The sequence below is a fragment of the Panthera uncia genome, chromosome X (genome assembly GCF_023721935.1).
Source record: "Panthera uncia isolate 11264 chromosome X, Puncia_PCG_1.0, whole genome shotgun sequence".
NCBI classification, from domain to species: domain Eukaryota; kingdom Metazoa; phylum Chordata; class Mammalia; order Carnivora; family Felidae; genus Panthera; species Panthera uncia.
Window position 1 is genome coordinate 84482130 of NC_064817.1, and position 13367 is coordinate 84495496.

The 13367-nt window shown below is 43.9% G+C and overlaps 1 protein-coding gene across 1 annotated transcript in view; it reads right to left on the reverse strand.

The window, feature by feature from the left end:
• Window positions 1-13367, reverse strand: part of COL4A6 (collagen type IV alpha 6 chain) — a 279535-nt gene that overhangs the window by 26101 nt on the left and 240067 nt on the right. The window contains exons 14-24 of the mRNA XM_049644164.1: window positions 12931-12990; window positions 11847-11891; window positions 11306-11359; window positions 9990-10059; window positions 8920-9027; window positions 7876-8016; window positions 6912-7016; window positions 4983-5143; window positions 4302-4481; window positions 3560-3743; window positions 1004-1057 (exon numbers count right to left, since the gene is read on the reverse strand). Coding sequence (XP_049500121.1) covers window positions 1004-1057; window positions 3560-3743; window positions 4302-4481; window positions 4983-5143; window positions 6912-7016; window positions 7876-8016; window positions 8920-9027; window positions 9990-10059; window positions 11306-11359; window positions 11847-11891; window positions 12931-12990 — 1162 coding nt within the window. The remainder of the gene's footprint in view (window positions 1-1003; window positions 1058-3559; window positions 3744-4301; window positions 4482-4982; window positions 5144-6911; window positions 7017-7875; window positions 8017-8919; window positions 9028-9989; window positions 10060-11305; window positions 11360-11846; window positions 11892-12930; window positions 12991-13367) is intronic.

Genomic DNA, 13367 nt, shown 5'->3' on the forward strand with positions numbered 1-13367 from the left:
AACTGCCTCCCTAGATGGTATCACGAAAGGGATCCCACAGAAGATTCTCCTGCCCCAAATATTTCAATAGCCCATTGACTCCAATGTATCAAACACTGCAGTTCCATTGCTTTCAACCTTACAACAAACAGTAAAACACAAATATCTCTGCACTGGTCCAAACATGAACCATCCATCCTCACTAAATCATCAGATAAGTTTCATAAATTCTCTTTGCCTGTGACAGCCAGATTAAAAACAAACGTTTAGAGCATGGGGCCAAGGTCAGGCATCAGAAATGTTCCAGGACAGGACAAATAATGACAAAAGGGAAGATGGAAATCAAGGGCATGTTTCCCTTTTGCCTCAGACCAGGCCTGTACACCACAGCACCCTTGTGTATGTAGGTGGAGGGTCAAAATGCTGAGAAGGTAAGACCTTCAAGTCATCCTGGTATCTGGCTCTTTCACATTACATCTCTGTCTTCTACTTCTTATCTGTGAATTCAGAGCCTTCTCTTCAACAAAGCAGAAATCAGCTCTATCCATGTTCTGTTCTATAACACACAATCTAATTAGTCAGGATTTCCTCCATAAATGCCCAAATTCATCGTCAAAATAAAAAGCACCTCTGTTTATCAAGATTCTATCATTTCAGTTTACTCTGGGTCCAGTGAATAAACATCAGACATGTGTTCATCTTCCAGCTACCTCCCAAGGCAAGTTACGACCCCAGCTAAGTTCATAAAATGAAGGTGCTCAAGGCAGACATCAGCAAAGCCATCAACATGCATGGTGAAGGAAATCAGTCCCTGTCAGAGACTGCATGCCCATTTACTCCTGTATCCCCTCCCAAAAATCAGGAGTGACAGTGTCAGTGTCAGCCTTCATGCACCCCTCCCCAGCCAAAGGCTCTAGCATGGTGCTCAGGCCATCATGAGTGTTTGAGAGAAAGGTGAACAAAAAGGAAGGGACATTTTGGCAACATCAGTGTTTGAGAACCTCGAGACTGAGCTAGCTCTCACCTCCCTCTGTGTCTAAGCCTCCTTTACCAATGCTCTCCCTGCAACAACAGTCACCTAGACCAATCCAGTAAAGAAGAAAATTAAACCCAGAGAGAAGTTCCTTGAGGCCCAAGGGAAGTCTTGTCTGCAGCCTGGGTATGCCCACTAATCAAATTCCCTATCCAGATCGAATGGAGAGAGCTGACACCCACACAGGATCAAGGACACAGATGCTGTTTCAATAATAACCAGGGTGATTGATTACTGTGACCATCTGGATCAGAGCCTCTTTGGAAACAGCCAGTTGTCTGCTCGTCCAAGGTTTGTAATGACTCACACCACTAGGTTGAAAAGCTTCTAGTGACTACATCCCTATCCATGCAGCTGCTCTAGCCTGGGCCACCACTGGTTGGAGTGAACACATTTAAAGAACAGCATCCTTTGATTTTCATGGCAACAATAATGGCCATGATGCAAATGTCAGGGGCTCCCAAGTTATGTCTTTTTAAAATTGTGTGGAAAAAAAAGATAGGTTTGAGGAGTTATATGTGGTTGCCACGGAAAGAAAAAGAAAGCTAATGCTCTTATTGGAAGTAATTTTTTGGAAAGTCTTGGTACTGCAACAAGAACATTTTCTGCATGGGGTATCTCTCAGGCTAGAGCTTACTATATCACTATATTCCTAAGAACTTTTTGTGTCTGGGGCCTAGTGAAGTTTAGGATACAAATGGTCCCTTGGGCCTCCTTCTGTTGACTCAGCCTGTTTTCAAGCAGTCAGAATGTTGATAATAGCCAGATTTGAGTGTAAGTATATAGGTAACTCAGTTTATAACTCAGTTTAAAACCCAGTTGCCTACAGAAATGGTTGGCCTAGAATAAAGACCCAATTGGCACAGGGGTAGTGGAATGACCATGAATAATATCTCCGGGAACAGAGATGGAGGCAAAGCTAGGACTTCCAAAGGTACAATGCTTTAGTTTGATAAAATTCCTCACAGCCTTCACAGGGTTTTGTAAACTGAAATACAACTTGGTTTTAAGAATCTTGAATCATCAATTTTTAACATATACCATCATCCTTGGTATGCCAACACATACAAGTAGATTTTAAAGTCAATAGACATGACAAGACCTGGTTTCTATCTTCTTTTTTGGTAATTCTTCAAGGTGACAAGGTAGAATGAGAAGAAATAGGTCTAAGAAATAGCCCCTTGGTTATTGAGAAGCCCCTTTCTTCTGTGAGTGTATATTAGTCTCTTATGGAGCATTACACTATACTAGGCAAATTGAGAAATGCTAAAAAGAATTGCCTTCTTTAGTATCCAGACACTTACAAAGCAATTGGGAAAACTAAAAGCATTAATGGAAGAAAATGTGTAATTTAAGAGGCAATGGCATATGTTGTGGAGGTCAAGAGAAGGTTTAGTGGAGAAGTAGGTGTGTACCCTGAAAGACAGATAAAATCTGACTGCACAGAAAAAAAGAGGAAGAGCATTCCAGAAAAAGGCAACCGCTTGTGGCTTTGGACTAGGGGCAAGACGTGACAATATCAGTGCTTTACAAATAGTGAATTGGCAGTAGTGTTCATAGCAGAACTGAGTGGGGAAAGTCTGGAGGTAGGAGATGAGAAACTGTTTGGAAGCTGTTTGTCATTCACTCACTCACTCATCCATCCATCCATCCATCCACTCATCCTTACTTCCAATGTCATTCACTCACTCATCCATCCATCCATCCACTCATCCTTCCTTCCAACTGTCCATTTATTCTGAAAAGCATGTAGGTATTTGATAAGCTTAGGTGTGAGACAATGAGAACTTAGTAGCAAGAAGAGGAGGGAAAGAATATAAGAAGCACTGCAAATGAAGAATAAGAAATGAATTTCAAGTTTTCAAACTTCAGATAACAATAAGGATGGTACTGCTAATGGAAACAGAAGTTGGGATGGAGGGCTATTCCGGCTGTATGCAAGAAGGTGAGTTATTAACATAGCATCGTCACAATCTACAAGCAGGACTGTCACTCCCTACAATTCCTGAAATGCTGATAGAAAAAGAAGATATACAAATGCGAGGGGTTTAAGGTATGAAATAAAGATTAGACTAGATACAAGTAGAGTCTCTTCTCAATCTGAGATCTCATGAATTAAGGAAAGGTTCCTCTCTGGTGATGATAGTACCATATAACTTAAGAGGACACCTATCCAATCTCTCACTCATTACTTCGATGATACTTGTAGCAAATGGCCATCCAGCATCTGCTTGAAATTTCCAGGGATTATGAGCTCACAACCTCCCAAGACAGCTCTGTTACATTTTCAGACTGCTGTTAGGAAGTCTTTTTTGTTTTGTTTTGTTTTTACTAAGTAGAACTGAAGTCTAGATTTCTCTGTATAAGTGTACCACAATTATGTACAATTATGATCTTTTTTCCTCATGAAAAACCTTAAAAAATTGCAAGAAGTGATTATAACCAGCCAAGACTCTTCTTATGACACATTTCATGTACCTGGGTCATATCTATACTCTACAAGGGGTCAGTTTTTCAAGTCCATGGCCATCTGATTCCATGACTCACCTGGAAGCCCAGGGAGGCCTTGCTTCCCTGGTAATCCATTTATTCCTTGATCTCCAGGAAGCCCACGAGGTCCGGGAGATCCCGGCAGTCCATTTCCTGGGGGACCAGCTGGACCACTGCGGCCCTTTTCACCAGGAAGTCCTGGTAACCCCTTCTCACCTGGGAAGCCCTGTCCACCATCACCCTAGAGAACACATAAGAAAGAATGCAATCCCAACTTAAAGATTTATCCTGACTCGTTTGACCATAGGAAAGAGGTAGCCAGTGTGACCGATGTTTGGTTTTTTGTTAAAATTCTCCGTCACTCTAGTTTATCAATCAGTTCCTCTGATTTAGTTCATTTGGTTCATGGAAATGAAGTTTGTCAATTCTTGATGATCTGATAATACAAAATATTCTGGATCAGTGGTGGGGAGGGGGCAGGAAACTGGAGCAGGGTAACAGTCCCTGGCAGGGGTTGGGTCACAGAAAGCAGCTGGATTACCTGCAAGGGAAAGCTACTGAGAAGCTAAAGCATTTTCAGTGATATGGTCAATGGGTACTAGCATTTCTCAAATAAGGCAATGACCCATTTTGAGAAAAAGATTTCCATTTTACAGAAAAGAAAAGCACAGAGCAGAGAGTGTCAGCAGAGGTGGGAGGAGATGTTCTACCCTGTCTCATGGTCTAGTGGCCATCAGGACCCCCACTAAGTCAGATGTGAGGATTTATAGAGCTTATCACTCAGGAACTATCAACTTACTGGGAGGCCTGGCAGACCTGGTAAACCTGGTACTCCATCCTTCCCTGGGGTTCCTGTTTTACCAGGGAGCCCCTGGGGGCCAGGATCACCCCGCTCCCCTGGCATCCTTGATCTTGAACTGAGACTTGGCTCCCCTTTCTCTCCTTTGTGGCCTGCAGGACCCCGAGGTCCAAATAAACCCTGCAAAAGAGACAAAAGGGAACAATCAGGAGATGTATACATTATAGGACTCTGGCACCTAGCATAGGTCTGACCTAAAGCAGAACCTTGGGCACATTTTGGCACTGTTCAGGGCACTTGATAATGTCCTCATCTGGGATTATGACTGCCCATTTATTTTCTTATCCTTTCTAAATTTTTGAAATTTTTGAGGACGGTAACACTGTCTTAATTCAATTTCATCTTCAGGGCCCAGCGCAGTGTTAGGCAAATACAAATAATTTTGTGGAAGGAAGAGAGGGATTAAGGAAGGGGGGGAAGGGAGGGAACATAGGTAGGTCAAAGCAGAAAGGGACTTCGGAGATCAGCTAGTCTGACTTTTTCATATTACAGATCAAAACCCTGAAGTTTTGTTTTATTCCCATCTGTCTTTCCTGTGTTTTAGGAACATGACTGGGGAGGAGTACGGGGCACTGGAAAGCTCCTATTGTTCCCTCAGGGCCAAAGTTTGGTGAGACTTACTGGAGTCCCTGATGGGCCCTGTGTACCCCCAGAGCCTGGATCTCCTCTGGTTCCTTTAAGGCCTGGAAGGCCAATGAGACCTTGTGACCCAGGCAGGCCTGGCTCCCCAGGTGGTCCAATGTTAGGGACACCGCCATCACAAGCACAAAACCCTGAGTCCCCTGGAGGAGAAAAAGACAACATTAAACAAAATAGACCATCTTTCTAAGAAAAAGGATGATACAATAGCAGTAATTTGTGACTTGAACAACCCCATGGAGGGAATCAGAATGTCCACAGAGAACAAACTCACATGAACTAGGTTTATGAACCAAATCTACTCTCTATCAAAGTACATCTGTACCAGTGATTTGATTTCATTAGTCTCAGGGGAGACAACCCAGTGATCAGTGAGTCTAATTAATGTACAGCCAGAGTTAAGAACCACTGCCCTATGCTAACCACTTGGATCTGGAATCTAAGCCACTCAAAAATTCTCTTCATCATAATGTCTTTTCCCTTGTGTTCTGTAAACAGAGACAAATGTCCAATAAATGTATGACAGGGATTTCGGCAAAGCACCTTTGAAGTGGTATCAAGGAATCACTAACACTATAGCTCAGCCACCTATACCTTCCATGCTTATGGTGTGGAAAATGAGAATTTAGGCCAATGTAGGTGACTCTGAACATCCTGAAGGGCCTCTTTTTACTTTCAGAAAATTGATAATCCCTGAAACTCGGAAAGAACAGTCTGTAGAATTTCTCAAGTGTGATCAATGGATCACAGTCAGTTATGTTGCCTGTTCATAAGGCAGCTTGCTGGGCCTCACCCCAATTCTAATAAAGCAGACTCTCAGGAGGCCAGAACCAAGAATCTAATTTTGAGTAATCTCCCTTAGGTGATTCTCATGTACAATGAAGCTTGAGAATCACCATCACTATTCCAGACTTAGGGAAAACCTTCTGGTCCCATGGGAATATAGAATGGGGAGCATTAGAGTTATGTCTTTTCAGGAGTGAGAATGGTATCCGGAAGTACACTAGCCCTGTAGTGAGTCACACAAAGGCAAAGGTTAACATCCTAAGTCAAAACTTGCAATTCCATCTCCTTTCTCTCCAAATAGTCCTCCTTGCATCTGAACAACAGAGATGGAACTTTTAAAAACTTCTCAACTAGCTCCTATATTTAAGTAGTGACATTTTATGATTCAGTAATAAGAAAGGGGAAGAGTAAGTTAGGACCTCTCTGCTTGAGGCTGAGAAGAGCTGTTAACTCTGTGAGAGAAGGGAAAAGATCTCAGATAACTTGAACCCCCTAGGCCATCCCCAAACCTCTCTGGAGCCCAGAGTTTCACCTCTTCCTCCACTTAGGCCTGGACTGCAACTAAAATGAATTGATTTATTTGAGCTTTAAGCATCTGCATCTCTAGAGTATGAAACAGAGGAATGACCCAAAGACAGCAAGAAGATGGACAGAGCAGTGTGGCCAAAGGCTGGGGTAATCAGTTAGCCCTTCAACATCGGGGGGTGGGGAGGGAGATGCAGTTATTTTTCTGGAGCCAGTTGGCTGTTTCAGAGTGCCAACTCTTGACCTGTTCAGAGTCCTATCCTTCAGACTGAAGGTAATGATAAGTGGCATCCAGCCTTGGCCTTGCAAGCTGATGTTGCCGCATGTACTGGTTAACAACCAGGGTTAATGGCAACAGCTTCTGCAGGTGGACACAATAGGACGAGCAGCCTGCAAGCCACTTTGTTCTATGTGACCTCAACTTCCAGCCTCAGTCTCAGAGCCCTAAACATAGCCCTTCCAACAATCTTAAAATCAAATCCCCGATCAAGATCGCAAATTGCTTTTGTTCACATTCCCAAGGCCGTTAGTTTGCTCATTCCCCAGAAAGCTTTCTGCAAGGAGTGTGGGGAACAAAGAAACCCAAGGGGACAAAATTACCTTTTATTCCTTTGAGGCCTGGGTTTCCTTTTGGACCTCGTTCTCCTCGGAGACCAGGGAACCCTGGCTCTGTGTTCTGTAGTGTTCCAGTCTCAAATGTTCGACCTTCAGGACAAAGGAAGCATGAAGGAAGGATTGGCATCTCACACGAGCCTAGACTTACATGACTCAGCACAGCAGCTCAGTCACTAAGGACTAAGTATCCTTGAAGCTAAACAACCAAAGCAGACACAGGGACCCAAAGTCTACAGCAAGTCTTATCCCTTATTGACTCTATTCATTCTACTACTGCTTACAGAAGGTCTACTATGGTCCAGGCACTGGACTAGACACTGAGGGTACAGGAATGACCCAGATAGCTTCAGTAAGCTAACAGGCCCAATGTCTACCCCAGAAAGTTTGAGGGAATGGGTGCAAGCTGCAGAAGTCATGGGGTTTAGATTACAAACAAGCATGCTGGACATATCTCTAGCCTTTCTCTTAGAATCTAGAATTCCATACTCAGGTAGGAGATTTAGGGAAAATAAGCCTTGTAGAGGCTTTTAGCAACCATCTTGAGGATCCAGGCTTGGCTTTCCATTTCTCAGGCTCTCAGCCCACCCCACTGGAGCTTGAAGGAGCCAATATTGCTTCATCATGAGCTGCAAGACCAGAGGCCAAGGGGCTGAGAACAGTGGAGGGTGGAATGAAATGAGTACAGAAATTGGAAGGAATTAGTGTTTGGTTATTGAGATGGCCTTAGCTTGCTTTTTCCTTGATGAGCACTCTGAGTGATGTGGTTGTTTACCTGTAGAAGAAGGCTCTGACTCAGAGAGGACAAGGCCTTTGTCACTGCCCCTCTGCCAGTCATCGTGTATCCTGGCTATTTCTCCTGTGAAATGCTCTCTCCCTCAAAAATCATGAGTGTTCTGCTATCTGGGTCACACCTGAGTCTCAACACCAAAGAGAAAAATGAATGACTTACCGGGTGGGCCTGCTAGGCCTGGTAAGCCTGGCAAACCGCCTCTGCCAGGGGGGCCAGCTGCCCCAACTGTGGTGCGGCCTGGGTTTCCTTTGTCCCCCTTGAGACCTGGAACTCCTTGGTGCCCTAGGGCACCTGGGACACCTGGAAGAATAAGCCCACACAATAATGCTGCTCATGTCACCCTACTCTTCAGGAGCATTGCAATCAGTGGCATACATTGGAAACTACCTCCAAGGGAAGAATTTGGAAAAGCATTTGCCCTTCTCTTGCATCAGAGTTAGAGGGGTCATTAGGAATCATCTAGCCTAACTCCTCAGTAAGTTGAGACCCAAAGTCATGAGGAAACATGGTCAAGGGTGCAAAGCTTTTTAGTGGCAAACCTGAGAGGGAAACCTGGTCTCCAGCCTCGTACTTTGTGATTGTTCAACCTTGGTAGTGGGATCATCTGTACTTCCTCCAGTGGCTGCTTTAAAAGCACAGGTATCCTTACAGATGCCCATCTCCAAGGAACTTAGAAACTGATGCCTTTAAAAGCAATGTCTGAAGCTTTGTATTTGGGTCACCATGGCCTCTCAGAATCTGGCATGCCCTTTCTCTATTTACTACTATAGAATGATAGACAGGTATGCTCCTCCAATTGTTTCAAGGGGGTCATCCATAGGATCCTGGGCCATTTAGTGCCTGAGTTAAGCACAGAGTGAGGATCTGGGTACAAACTCTCCTCTGGGCTTTTGTTGGCCCTTTCTGGCAAGCATCAGCTGGGATGGTACATCCACAGAAGGGTGACAGGGTTCTAGCAGGCCAACACTGGCCCCCTCTGGTTACCACAAACCTCAGTAGAGTTGCCTGTTTAGCAATGCTACATTATTCAGGCCAAAGGAAAGCTGCTCACCCAGGTCCTATCTTCATATACATTAGCTTTGGGACAGTGGTAGGGAGCTTAGTGACTACCATTTACCTTTCCTTTGACTTTGGCTAGGTACATACCCAGACCAGAATGGATAGAGGACAGATCTGTGCAGGGGGTGGATTAGTTTGCTTCACCTGGTAAAGCTGGCAAGCCAGGGAGGCCGGAAGGGCCAGGCAGGCCCTGAATGCCTTCATCTCCTTTAAGTCCTGGGAGGCCTGGCACACCGGGGTCTCCAGGGTAACCTGGCATTGTGATGAAAGAAAAAAGCCATAAGCAAACCCAGAGAAGGCCCACTAATGCCACAAAATGTCTAAGAGGAGTTGCAAGGAGATGTCCTCATGGGGGACATGCCTTTCTTGTACTTCATAGATCTCTCAGATGCTAATGGCCTCACGTGATAATGGGCCCACTTGAGCTAAGGCTCCATTAATGTCCAGAACCGGTCTGGCCAGGGTTTACCTTCCATGGTAAGATCTGGTAAGTACTAGGAACGTTTTTCTACTACTACCAACCTGCTGTCATGCATCAAATGTCTACTATTTGTGTTACGGTGTTGAAGTCTACCATTCATATTATACACATAGGTTCCCTGGAAGTGGAACATAAGAAGCCACTGTTGATCATTAACACCTTGGCTTCAATGAATTTACTGGTTAGGGCATGGGCCAGAGAAGATGAGAGAGGAGAAATAATTTAGGACACTCAGGTAGAAGAGGTACAATAGTAGAAGCCTTTGCTCAAGCAAGGAGTAGTTAGAGATACTGGGCATATGGATGTTTGGAGAAGGCAATGGAGACAGTTGGATACTTCACCTCCTATGAAATCGTCAAACCCAAGCATGAATGGGATCATGTAGATGAGACACCAAGTGTCTCATGGTATGAGGCTGGTCAGCCTGGCTGCGGAGGATACCAATCCTTCCCTAAGCATCTTTACAAGAACAATTTTCAGCAAGTTCAGGCCCAGTCTGACCCAAATCCTAGTCTTAGTGGACCCAACACCAACATGAAGCATAGGGCTTGGCTTCTTTGCCCAAAGACATTGGAGTTCAATTTTCTAAGTACAGGACTCATGAGGGGCCCTTGAGGGTGTTGGGTTTAGCAGCAATCCAGTGGCTGACAAAGTACCCTTTTCACAATCGCAGGGAATATAGAATTTAAGTCCTGGTCCTTTCTTTTTCACTCAAATCAATGAAAAGTTGCACCTGAGATCACAGCACCATCCGTATCGATGTAAGCATCTGGGCCTGGCAAGCCAATGCCACCCTTTTCGCCCTGTAAAGATTCAATGCGTTAAATGCAAATATTTCTGTGACCTCATCACTCAAGATCTATGTGCCCTCAAAACCACTCTTCAGGAAAATTAAAGGTTTCTCCTACTGCAACCCCTGATTCCCAGGGCCAACTAGTCCATAGGTTAATTCCAGAGCTCAATAAATTTCAGATGAAGGCAACATAAGGCAGGTCAGAGGTCTTACACTCAATTGCAAACCTGTCAAAAACAAGGGATCTCAATTTTATTTTGCAACCTGACTCAAGGATAATCTGCTTCTGGACCCGAGGAACATGTCACAAGAATAGACAACATTGCTGCACCAAAGAGGTGCAAAGGAAGGAGCAGTTGCAAAATTTTCCCCACACTTAGCAGGCCTAGGACTCTGCTACCATCACTGGCCTTGTTAGTGGATGATATCAGGCAGAGGAAGTCAAAGGACTTTCCAAAAGGGTGACTCAGTCCCCAAAAGGGGGACTCGGGTATCAGAATCAGATACAATGGCATATCCAGGTATGGTGGTGGGAGCTGCCTGTCCTAGGTACAGGCATTGAGGGGATGCATGGTCTGTAGAGAATTTAATAACAATACCCTCCCCCCCAAATTTGGCAATTCTAAACCATGTCAGTAGTAGAATATTCTTCCTTGTAGAGATGGATTTGCTTTCACAGCCTCCGGCCTTTTAGTCTGCCATTGATCAAGTGGAATCTAAGGAATGCTCAATGGCTTTGTGTGTTAAAAGTAGTTCACGCACTGAAGTGCATATGAAAAGAGTAACCTTTAAAATGTTAAAAAATACTTCATCTCATCTGTAGGCATTTGTTAAGGTCCAAGAGTTTGTGTCCCCCTTCCCCCTGCCCCGCCCTCAATTCATTTTGAAAACTTAATGCCCAAGGTGATGGTATTAGGATGTGGCATCTTTGGGAAGTGATCAGGCCATAAGGGTGGAGCTAATGCCCTTAAGAGGACTAATGCCCTTATAAGAAAAGGCCAAGAAAGCTAGCTTGCCCCTTCCACCATGTGAGGACACAGTGAGAAGTCAGTGACATGGAAGAGGACCCTCACCCAACTGTTCTGGCACCATGATCTCGGGCTTCTCAAAACTGTGAGAAATAATTTTCTGTTGTTTATAAGTCACCCAGTCTGTGATATTTTCTTATAGCAGCCAAATGGACTAAACAGCATTTATGGAAATTTTTCACTCTTCCAACTTCCCAATCCAGGATTTTCACTTCCCAACAACATTACCTTAATTCCTGGAAATCCGTTAAACCCAGGGAAACCTGAAGACCCTTTCTTGCCCTGCGACAGAAACATAGTTACAACTAAGTCAAATGTCTAAGAGCATACGGGGGACTGATCTTTGGACGAGGCCAGGGGAAATGGCACAGGGACGTTGGCTGGCATGCCAGAGTATTCCAGGAGTCTACCTGACTCTGGAGGGTGTAAAAGGTTCCAGAAGGCAATATGGACAAGGTAGCCACCTTGCATCTTAGGAGGTATAAGGGCCACCGGCTAGAGATGAATACAAGCAGGCTGGCCTTGCTAGACCCTGATAACGTAATAAATAAGTATGACCATGGCACAGCACTGGATTGGTAACACTGGAGACTCCGCTTCTTGGGTCAAGATAAAAGAAGAAAGTGGCTGAGATTATACTAATCAAAGAGAGGTAGATACTTTGTATTATAAGCAGTGATTCCCTTTGGACTGATGGCCACATTAAGTAAAGCAAGAGGGCCTTTTAATTATGACTTTACATGTGGGCTTTTAATATTAACCAAAATACCTGACTCCCTGGGGGCCCTCGGAGTCCTTCTAAACCCATGGGACCCTGTAAAGAGAATGGAGGCACCTTAGAAAGATTAATAGCCCACCCTAGAAAAAGCCAATAGACTTACATGACAAAGCTATCCAACTGAGTTCAGGATTTAGCCTATCCTAAAATCAGGTAAGAGAATGTTCCTAGACCTGGCTTAATGACTTTTCTTCTAAGCACTAATCCATCAGGCTGAATAACCACACAGAGCATTTTTAAAGACCTAAACAAATGGAAACAGTTTAAGTACTAGGTGGAATTTGGTAGAAGGGATGGGTGGTATTATACTTAGTGTGCATTAGTTCCAAGTCATGAGACTTTTTAAATAGATTGTGGGAGGGCCTCTTGTCTCTCACCCCAAATGCATTCTTGGTTGGTGATTATGTGTTTTTCAAGACAAGAGAGTAAAGTAGAGGAAGAAATGGTGGGATAATGGGTGAACATTGCTGAATATTCAAAATACTCTTAACAAGTTTTATGATCACACTAAAATCATAATTTTCTAAAATGTGACTTCTTTAGGGCTAAATGTTGGCCAATTGCTTACAGCCCAACATCTAAGTGACTGAAACACTTAAAATCACTGAGGCTAACGATTATTTCTTCACTTGAATTGAGCTTATTATCAGAAATTGTTGATTGCAAACATCACTATGTTCTAGAACATCCCAGGCTTGTTTCTGTCCTATAAAGACTGTACTTGGCCCTCTTTCTTCCATTCCTGCAACACCCACACTCTTGCCCACATTCCCTCAGGATAAAATGTAATTAAAACAAGACAACACTCACACCATTTTTAGCCCAGAAGATAATTATGTACGACAACAAAGAGAGTAAGTAGGCTGAGGAGCCATTCCTTATTCAAAGGAGCCACTAAGTCAAGGAAATGGGGCAAAGTGAAAAGGAGGAGATCATAGAGACAGAGGGCTGAGGAAGAGAAACAAGAGAAGCTTTGGTGGCCATCAGGTTACATAACATAAAGATGCAAACAGGACAAAAAAATATGGACTGGGTGACATGACAGACTTAGGCAAGCAACATTCCAGGTTCATACCCTAGGTCCTGGCAAACCAGGGATTCCCTTTTCACCCTTTTCTCCAGCAGTTCCAAATCCCTAAAGGAAAAAAGAAACCACAAGTTATAACATCCATTTCTTCATAGGTCTCCTGGCTCCATCCAAAGCAGGGAAGTAACTTTAAATCAGTGCCACTGACCTACTGGGGAGGCTCACCATGATGAGTCTCTTGTCACTGCCTGAGAAACACATGGGTCCTGAATATAATTTGGACCACTGATTCAAGTTTCCCTCTTGGTTTTAGAAGTAATATCAAGTTCCCCTGAACACTAGTATTTATAGCATGTATTTATAGAAACATGGACTGACAGCATAGAAATGATTAAATATCTAACCTCATTGGTTTTACAGATGGTAATACTAACATTGAGAAGGGTTAAGCATATCATATGGGTTACAGAATCAATGAGATGGCC